General features: G+C 29.4%; 2 protein-coding genes across 5 annotated transcripts in view; one reads left to right on the top strand and one right to left on the bottom strand.

Moving 5' to 3' along the window:
- Positions 1-10,525, bottom strand: part of LOC123008545 (neuromodulin) — a 35,708-nt gene that overhangs the window by 18,609 nt on the left and 6,574 nt on the right. For 2 of the 4 annotated variants that reach the window (XM_044404606.1, XM_044404692.1), the window contains exon 2: positions 2,340-2,496. In XM_044404606.1, coding sequence (XP_044260541.1) covers positions 2,340-2,430 — 91 coding nt within the window. In that variant the 5' untranslated portion in view covers positions 2,431-2,496. Of the gene's footprint in view, positions 1-2,339; positions 2,497-2,602; positions 2,722-4,091; positions 4,217-10,525 lie in introns of those variants that run through there. The other 2 variants (XM_044404437.1, XM_044404526.1) reach the window with 2 other exon arrangements.
- LOC123006489 (peroxisome assembly factor 2) overlaps positions 3,062-10,525 on the top strand; it is a 13,781-nt gene continuing 6,317 nt past the window's right edge. Inside the window, exons 1-6 of the mRNA XM_044401018.1 lie at positions 3,062-4,018; positions 4,074-4,297; positions 6,182-6,563; positions 6,610-6,777; positions 9,514-9,660; positions 9,711-10,006. Coding sequence (XP_044256953.1) covers positions 3,220-4,018; positions 4,074-4,297; positions 6,182-6,563; positions 6,610-6,777; positions 9,514-9,660; positions 9,711-10,006 — 2,016 coding nt within the window. The 5' untranslated portion in view covers positions 3,062-3,219. The remainder of the gene's footprint in view (positions 4,019-4,073; positions 4,298-6,181; positions 6,564-6,609; positions 6,778-9,513; positions 9,661-9,710; positions 10,007-10,525) is intronic.

The raw sequence follows: 10,525 nt of genomic DNA, 5'->3' as shown, positions 1-10,525 counted from the left end.
CCATTCAAATAATTTTTAAAAGCCATTTAAATATATTTTTTTAATTTTTAAAATTGGGCCATAAATAAAAGTTTTACATTTACATCATTTTTTTTAATATACCCACAAGAAGTTTTAAAGGATCTTATTCCTGGTGTCTAATTTAGCATTCATTATTGTGTTAAACTAATTTTATTTGTTTCAAAATTAAACAACTTTTTCTAGGTTTGTCGTAAAATTATCACAACATAGACGAAGAAACCAACCACGGAAGCAGTAAAAAATCTTTATAAAAAATGTATTTCTGGAGTACTGAGAAACAAAAAATACTTGCAATTCGGAGTGGTAGTGATAAACTCTTTGGACAACAATAAAACAAAGTATTAGATTTTTTCCTGAAAACCAAGGTTTTTGGGATAAAAAATATTAACCGATTTTTGCTGCTTAACATTAGAAGAAATTTACGCTATATTCAGTATAAAAAAGAAGTAATCTGTGTCATTTTTGGTTATTTTTGGATTTACTTATGCAAAAATTGTGGAATAGTTACAGATACAGGGTGCGTCAGAACTCACGCCTCAGAGAAAAATTTCATGTAAGATAAAATACAAAAAATTTTGAAAAAAATCTATTTATAAATATTTCGAAGTTATGCCACCATTTTAATGAGTCAAAAAAAGCTGAAATTCAACTTTCGGGTTTTATCAAAGTTTACAAAATTCTATCTGAATTATGTTTACTATAAAGTATTTTTATTATTCCAAAAGGTATAATAAAACAAAATAAACTAAAACATTTCAGTATTACTTTGAAAATCTGGAATCACGTGAATACTAGTTTGAATTTGGAAAATTCAAGTGCTGAATGTTTTTTCTCAATTTGAGGATCCTTGCCCCTCAAGTTTATATTTTTAATTGTGTTAAAGTTTAATTAAACAATGCTGATTATTCTGCGACAAAATATTGTTTATAACACATATCTTTCCCTTGTTAATGCCATTTTGCAAATAACGTGTAAGAAACCAATTAAAATTGCTTTATTACTAGCAAAATATAGCAATAATAAAAATTTATTACTTTAAGTATTTGGTTAAAAAATGCAAAAAAATCAATTTTTTTTAAATAGTAAATGTAAAAAATCTTGGCAATTTTGTAATTCTGCAAGTAATGATTTATAAGCAGTCTAGAATAAATAAAATTTGTGATTATCCAAAAAAAGTAAGAAAAGAAATCTAGAATTTTGTTCCTCTTAACAACAAACCTTGACTTTGAACTATATTACAAAAATCATCTGACTTATTAGATAATAGTTAAGACCCTACGATAAATAGAAATTGAGGAAAATTCCAAAAAGATGACTAATATCTAATGGTATCCGGAAAACATGTGCAAAAATGATAGTCTCATTTTTTGCTATTGATTGTGAAATATGTTTTATGTAATCAGCAATCTGTAGCATTTTGTCACAAAATTTTGGTTTATTAAAATTATAAAAAATTATGCAATGAACAAAAAAATTCAAATCCGGAAATGCATATATTATTTTTAAATAATCACTAATTCGTATATTTAGTTTAAATTTAGTTTATTACATAATTATAAAAATTAAATATTAAAAATAGTGCTTGAACTTTTTCTTCCATTTCATATACAGAGTGCGCCAAACTCAATTATTTAGTAATGGTACAAAAATTTTCCTAATAAAAGCCACAAATAACATTAAACATTAATTTGGGATACTGCTTCCTTGTTTCTTCTTCTAATAGCCTGTAGCAAAAAAACTTGGAAAATTATTTTCCCAACAGAAATAAATAGAGTCAAAGTGCAAAATTTAAACTCTCATAACCGTGGTTCTGGTATCTTACTTTATATGGCATTTTTCTCTGGGGCGCGAGTTCTGGCGCACCCTATATAATAAATATTTAAAAAGTTTGACGTCCTGTTTTGTCCACTTCAGTGTTAATTTAAAAAGATAACCAGAGAGAGTGGAAACAACTTGAAATAAATATTACAGCAACTTTTCAAGTCGTAACCAGGAAAAAAAAGGATATTGTTGGGTATTATTAATAGGTCGTGGTGTACAGCGCGGAATAGGTACTAAGTATTGATCTTCTCCATTTATTTTCGAGAAGGCAATGATATTTATCCGCTTTAATTTTGATCAAATCACTCGCAAAATCTAAATTATTTCATGCAAGAGTGGACATCACTGGATCAATAACAGTCAAAAATCTCACATTAAACCACGCCTGTCCTATCTTTAGCGGGTTTATGGGCGTAACAACTCATTCCGAAAGATCGATGATGACAATGATGACAAACTTGAATCTTTTTTTGCGTGAAAAAAAAATTTTTACTGACCTTTTCTCTCACTTGTGTCTTTTTCATTTTCTTTTTGTTCCCTATTCTCTTCTTCTGGTGGCACAGTCTCTTTGCTAGTGTTGCAACCCATTTTCTAATTTCCCAAATTTTCCATCAACTTTGTTTTGTTATGGTGTGAGACATCGCACTGGTGTGACTGAAATTACAGGACCAAATTGATTTTTCTATTAGCGTATAGGTAAATAATTGGGCAATTATAAGCAATTTGTTGAAGGACAATTCAAGCGTGAAAATTTACTTACTTTAATTATTTTTATTATTTTTTGGTAACAAAAAATGGTCAAAAATTAGTGCCAAATTTCATGGTAATGAAACTAATGAAATAACTGAACCAACCCTTGTTGCATGAGTATAACATGCACAAACAAGGGTGGTTACTACCCTTTCAAAATTTCCCCTGAGCTTGCGCTTTTTCCAATGACTCATCGTCATTTTATGAAAACACATTTTTTCTTGTTTATCTCCGATAAACCATGAAAGAGGGTTTTGAATTAATATACAACGCACAAAATGGCGCTGGGGTGCCAAATGGCGGATTATTTCCGAAAAATCCTAGTTATTTTATTTTTTCTAGATTGGCTACCACGATTATGCGTCAAGTTTGACAGTTTAATAAATAAAACGCACAAAATGGTGCTAGATAGAGGACATTTTCGAATACTCCTAGTTATTTTATCTTCTCTATATTGGCAGCATTAGACGTCAAGTTTGACAGCGGTGTTAACCCAACATTTGCAATTCCATAAAGTGTGACAAAAATGAATAATTATGACTTGATTGTGGTACAAAATGACTAGTTTCCCTCCCCTGAACACAAACTAAATGAAAAATACAGCTGACAAATTTCCTAACCTCCAAAATGAGTAAGCAAAAAGACCTCCAATTTCTGGTGTATTTGGCCAAAATTGCGTACCCCAGACACAATTCTCACTGTTTTATTATTTACATGATTGTAAACTACTGTGATATTTTGAAACAACAACAAATATTTACATTACGAGGAGTTAGCCCCGAATTTTTGACCAATTTCGTCCGGGAGACTCTTTGGGACATTGATAACACGATAGTTGTGAATGATAACGTGGAACGGAGTTGTCTTAAGTACATTGTTGTTAATAACACTTCGAGGAAAGTTAACGTAATTACGAAAAAATTTGATAACAAAAGTGTGGCCTTGTTGAGTTACAATTTGTTGTACAATTTGAAGGGGGCTATAACTGGCAGTTTTAAAAAATGTGGGTGTGAAAATCTCCAATTTGCGGATGAGGTCGAGTTGTCTTTGGTCAATTCGGCGTGTGATTGGAGCCACTTTGTTATAGATTCTTGTTTAAAGAATTTTTTTGATGTGCCAAAATTATTATACGAGGGAGATTTGATAAGTATAGACTTGAAAAAACACGGAAAAGAGGTGTTTTACCAAACAAATAAAATTACAAATATCAATGAGAAGTTACACTTTAAATGTAATAAAATAATTTATTTGGGGGACAACGTAGAAGGGGGTTATTTGTGTTCGAAGAAAACTACCCTAAAACAGGCTACAAATATTCAGAGTTTTATTCCAAATGAGAATCTAGATTTAGAAAAAACACTCCCAAGTGCCTTTGATACGTATTTTGGGGATCTTAGAAAAGCTGTTCTTCCATTTATCAAGAAAAGTATTAATTTCTGGGGCTTTTAATTTAACAATAATCTCGTGATTTTTTTTTTCAGATAAAAGTAATTTTTTACCAGTTTTTCTTCTCGAAGGGCGACGAGGGAGCGGGAAAAGTTTGTTAATCAAATGTTTGGCTTCCACACTAGGCATGCATTTGTCCACAATTAGTAATTTTGACGTTACTGCAACTACTTACGCCCAAAATGAGACGAAACTGCGGAATAGTTTTTTTGCTGCGAAAATGGCCGCCCCCTCCATCTTGCAAATAAGGAATTTTGAGGTGAGATAATGGCACTGTTTACTCAACAATATCACTTGTTTTCTTCAAATGAATGTTTTAATCTTGAAAGAATTTCGCTTTTTGTTTTTTAATTGCGACGGTTGTGGCTTATCGAAAGAAAATAAATAAAAATAAATTGTGCTAAGTTTTTACAAGGAATTTTTATAAAGTCGCATTTGATCTTGGAATTTTCGTGTTGCGTTCTAAATATATCTTTGGTTTATCGGGGGGCGAGGACGAATTCCTCGTGTTTTTCGCCAAAAGGCAAGGATTTGGAATTTATTAAATGTAGAAAATGTACTGATACAGTGATAACTTTTTTATACACTACTGAAAAAATTAAGAGAACAAAAAAAATTCCTATTTTTTAATTAATGGTCGTATTTAAATAAAAAAAAACATTTTGAAGCTTCAAGTTCCTAGTTATGACTTTGAAAAAAATTTTCTGAACTACGCTTATTACGCAGACCTAAGAAATAGTGCGAGAAAAAAAGTTACTTTTTTTAATCAATGTTAAAAGTGAAAAAGATACTTTTCCATTAAAAGTCAGATATCTCAGTTACAAATTGACGTAAAGAGAATATAAAAAAGCAATTAAAGCTGAATAAATAAACTATCCGGCCCATGTATTGATTTAACTAAAAAAAATTCCGTGGGCCAAAACAAAAAAAATATAAAAAAATTCTCGGGTTATTTCCCAGGATAGCGTGATAACCGTAGCTCAGAAAAATTTTTTACCAAAGAATTTCAAGACTGGAAACTTGAAGCTTCAAAAAGTTTTTTTTTAATCTAAATACGACCATTTTTCAAAGAGTTACAGCCTTTCAAAAATCACCAAAAAGTGTAATAAACCCTTTTGTTTCAAAATTCTTTATTTGATAGATTTTGCATCAATTAATTCTTACAGTGTAGAGAAATTTTTTTTGGTGAATAACAAAACAAGTAAAAACAATGAAACTAAAATAAAATTTTGAATTATTAAAAAAAAATAATATGTAGGGTTCTCAGAAAAATCAACTTTTGCTAACAAGGAAGAAAAGTGTATCTTTTTCTCCCACAGAGCCCGAGATTTGTCGAGGCAACAAATTTTTTCTCTGTGAAAGATTACATAAAACATATTTCTATTGTAATTTTGACAGATGAGGGAGGTAAAATTTTTCCTCCTAAAGAGATAATTTTCCACTTTCTTCTCTGAAATTAGAATGAAAAATCTTACTTTCTGTCAGGATCGTAGCACAAACACTAGTTACATACACATTTCAGTGCATTTTTATATCAAAAATATGGAAACTTGGTTTACCTACTTTCGACATAGAAAAAACTAGTTTTTAAATACAATTTCTAAAAAATTCAAACATTTTTCTTTCGTTATTTCTGAAACACTATTTCGTAGCTTTAATTTATGCACATTTATATTTCCAGTTACAACAATTAGGATATAAAATTTTACATTTAGTTTATTAAATATCATCGTTTTGTCTACTTGTGTAATATAATTTTAGAAGATTTAATTTCTGTTTCCTTAATTTCCAAGTTTTTGTTTATGTTTTTTAAATAGGTGTTATTTATATGTATTGTCATATTATAAAATAACAATTTTATGTATTTTATGGTCCTAAACATAAAGAATTCTTTTGTGTTTTGCCTTACTTGAATTTTCGCTTATAGATTTTTAGTATTTAGTAATTTTTTTTTCAAAATTACGTTAGCAATTATTGATATTTTTTGTTCAACAAATAAGTTTGCCATCCTCTGCGCTGCCGTACTTGTAAATAACTGTCAACTTTATTAACAATAAATCGATTCATCACAATAAAACCTTAATGACTTTTTTACTCTTTAATCAAAAAAAGTAATAAAAACGGATCATTTTGTGAATTGCAGAATTTTGGGAAAAACAACGAAGGACAGTACGACGAACGATTGATTAGTTATTTTATAAATGAAGTTAAAACTCTCTTTGAAAGCAACTCATTTCCGTTGATTTTAATCTGCTGCAGCAGCGATAAAAATATACCAATAGAACTCAGACGAACTTTTCTGAAAACTTTCGAAATAAAAGCACCAAACGACCAAGAAAGAGAAAAAATATTAAACTGGATTTTAGAGAGTAAAAACATTACGAGTGGAATTAACATGAGCCAAATTGCCAACAAAACTCACGGATTTTTATTTGAGGATTTGCGAACATTGATTCATTATGCTGAAACAGAAAATAATTTAGAAGAAAAATTCATACCTCGAGATAATTTTCTCCGTGCTTTGGGTAACTCGCTTGTTTTAATTACAAGAAAACAGTTTTGATTTTTCAGACTTGATGCAATCAAATTATAGTGAGAGTTTAGGGGCACCAAGAGTGCCCCAAGTCAAGTGGTCGGACGTTGGCGGTTTAACGGAAGTGAAACAAGAAATAATTAAAACTATAAAATTGCCCCTTAGACATCCCGGACTTTTGAAATCGACCGGATTGAAAAGATCCGGTGAGAGATTTTGTGCTATTTTTCTGATCAGTGTAAAATGATAAATGATCAGTATTTAATTAATTTTTGCACAGTGAAAAATTAAAAATGGTCAGTATAATACAGGTTGGTCCAAAAGTCTGGTTTTGGCAAATAAATTTATAGGTGTGCAATGGCTATGCTATTCAAAAAAAAATTGATTAATAATTAATTGTTTACACTTACAAGATAAACATAGTAACAATTTTTTTTTAATGGAAACCTACCACAAGTTTTTTTAGACAACGAACTTGTTATAAGAATTGTTGCTGTGCAATTTTTTTGTAAACCTCACACTTTTTTGTTAAAAAAATGTTTGACTTTTTTTTGTAAAAAATTAATAAATGTTTAAAGGTTGTAAAGGAGCGTTGCCAAAATATTTTTTATTTTGATTAATTGTTTAAACTTTTGAGATATTTTTTTTCTTAAATAGAAACGGTTTTTTATTTATTGTTACAAAGAACCAACCAGCCCTTGGCCGGTGGAAGAAAGTTTTGACAACAGATAAAGTTTATAATTTTTTTGACGTAAATTGTAACATTTTTAATAAATATTTTTGTACTTTTATAAAATGCATAAACATATTTTTGTAAATAAAAATAAAATAATAACAATAATGCGGTTATGTTAGCTTAGATTTTCGCGTAAAACAAATTTTTATGAAAATTTTGATGATGGGGCATTTATTATGAATAGTATGATAGTTCTAGTAACTTAGTTTAGTTCAATCTAGAAATAGTTGATGTTTTTTGCAATTAAATTGATACGTAACCATATGGTTGCACTGCCTCTAAAGTACTTATTTTTTAAACAGATTATGAACTTTTTTTTCATCAAGACGAGGTGTTTTTATAGAAAAAAAACAAACATGCCTGAAAAGCGGGATAAATTTCGTCTACGTCTTGAAAAAATATCTCATTCAGACTTATCTGATTATTCCGAAAGTGAGACAGCCGAAAACGACCAAAATTTTATTTTTGCTAGTTTTGGTTTCATAAATTGATTAAAAAAATAATTGTTCTTATACCACCACCCACGTAAAAAGGAAAACTCAAAATACCTGCAACAGCCAAAAATACAAAACAAAAATTCAATTTTAATTTTAATTGGACAAAGAATGACATAACAAAAAAGGAAGACAGAGAAGAATTCCAACCAATAATAATATATTTTTTTTGAATAAACCTTAAATTTGTAACATTTCTTAAATAGGCAAAGTGATCATATGGTTATATTATCAAAGTACGTTTTCTAATAATACCTAAAATGCGATTCTAATGTTACTTGAATAATTCTTACAAACTGTCATAATTTTCTTTTTATTTAAATTTATTAATTTATTTCCAAATAAAACTGGAAGTTTACTCAAAAAAAATTCTTTAATTTTTGTAAGTCAAACATTTTTTTATCAAAAAAGTGTAAGGTTTACAAAAAAGTTTTGCACAGCAAGAATTCTTGTAACAAGCTCGTTATCTAAAAAAAATTGACTAGGCTTCCATTTGAAAAAAATAATTACTATAATTAATTAATAATCAAATTTTTTTTGAATAGCATTTCTATAGTCATTAAAGCCTATGAATTTATTTTCAAAAAAAATGATAGTTTCGCCAGAATAAAATCATTTCCTGACTTTTGGACTACCCTGTATAATGTTTTGCAGCGTATAAATAATAAACGCTCAGTAATTTTAATCAGAATTTGTAATACAACATAAAATTTAAAGAATTTTCAGTTTTGGTTACATAACAATTTTGCCCCTGCGCAAAAATTATTATTGGTACTTATTTTTATATTATTATTTTTACATTTATTTATATTTACACCTGAAAAAGGCAAAAATAGCAACATTTTTGACCTCTTGTTGAAATTTTTTGCTTGTTTTTATCGAAATTTTGTCTTAAAAAAAATTGTGATTTTTGGCTCGGTATATGGCAAAATCTCGGGAAAAAACGGTATTTTCATGTAAAAATCTGCTTAAACTCTCGAAAAAGGCAAAAGTGACATTATGTTCAGCCTAATTTTGTGTTTTTTAGGCTTGTTTTGAACAAAATTTGCGAAATAATTGCGTTTTTAGCTCGAGAAATGCAAAAATAATATAATTTTCGACTTCATTTGTTGATTTTTTGGTTTGTTTTCGACTAAATTTTGTGGTTTTTCTGCTTATTTTTGTCTTAATTTATATCAAAGACCACTTAATTTCAGTAAAACTAGGAAAATAACATCAATATCAATTCTTTTTGTGATTCTTAGGCGTGTTTAGACAAGATTTTACAAAATAAATGAGCCTCTGGTTTAAAAACGAAGTAAGTCGAGTGAAACAAACAAAAAAAAACGAACCAATGTCGATTTAATTTTGTAATTTCTCTAGCTTGTTTAAACTAAATTTTTCGAAATTTTTTTGTTTTTATATCAAAAACGTGCTTAAATGTTTGAATAAGGCGAAAATAACGACATCTTTGGCCTATTTTGTTGTTTGTTTTTGAACGCTTCGCGATTTATTATTTTTTATTTGCATTTATTATTATTGTTACTGGGCATTTAATATTTTTACTATATATTTATTATTATTGGAGAGTGGTGCCCCTGCGCAAGAATGATTTTAGCAAGGACTGGAAACTGCGCACAAATGGTAATCAGTATAATCAGCATACGCGTAGACATTCATTCATTGTCTTTACTGTGCATTTATTATTTTTACTGATCAAAAAACTTAATTAGGGATTTTGCTCTACGGCCCTCCGGGCACCGGAAAAACCCTCATGGCGAAAGCGGTCGCCACCGAATGTGGTTTGTGTTTTTTGTCAGTCAAAGGCCCCGAATTGTTGAATATGTATGTGGGCCAATCGGAACAAAACGTGCGAGAGGGTATTATTTTTATTACTAATTTTATCCCCAACTCCGGAAATTTTTTCTAGTGTTTGAAAAAGCGCGTGACGCCTCCCCTTGCATAATATTTTTCGACGAATTGGACTCGCTGGCCCCCAATAGGGGCGCTTCCGGTGACTCCGGCGGCGTGATGGACAGGGTGGTTTCCCAACTTCTGGCGGAAATGGATGGTTTGAATCAAACCGGCACTGTTTTTATCATAGGTTGGCAGCAGTTATTAATTACACAAGGCGAAAAGAAAAAGTCATGTCGTGACAAACTTGACAAATTTTATATCATTTTGTTCGTCTCAGTGAGACAAATCAAATGCACTAAAAAAAATTTCAAAAAGTCCACATACTTTGAACTATTTTTTTTTCTAATTTAAATAAATTTAAAATACTTTAATTTTAAAAAATCATTACTCAATAACTATTATGCCGATTTCCTTCAAATAAAGACCATTCTAAAGGGATGGCCTTGCCCTTTAGAATGATATAAAATTTGAGATTGAATATTGGCAAACTTTTCTTCGAACAGTGTTCGAAGAAGTTCGAAGTAAATCGAAATAATCTAAGAAAAACCTTACGAGTAATTTTTTTTTCATCATTACCATCGTGTAGAGCATCTCTTTATTACTTATAATCCTATTTTTCAAAAAAATATACCGAGTGGTTTTCAAGATATGATTTTTTGAAGTTAAGATTTGCTAATCAAGCATTGTTCCATATAAGAGAAATGCATGTTAATCTTACTTAAAATTGCATTTTTATAAAAGTATTTGTTTTAAGACTCTTCTTTTGCTTAAAAATGGTCAATTGCACCTTCTTTGTTCTAATTAGAATAAACAAAAACTGTTTCTTTA

Source organism: Tribolium madens, unplaced genomic scaffold (assembly GCF_015345945.1).
Source record: "Tribolium madens isolate multiple individuals breed KSU strain unplaced genomic scaffold, Tmad_KSU_1.1 Scaffold_11;HRSCAF=98;Tcas5.2_LG3b, whole genome shotgun sequence".
In the NCBI taxonomy this organism is placed as follows: Eukaryota; Metazoa; Arthropoda; class Insecta; order Coleoptera; family Tenebrionidae; genus Tribolium; species Tribolium madens.
Note: the sequence above shows the minus strand (reverse complement) of the source record. Positions and strands in the feature narration are given on the sequence as shown.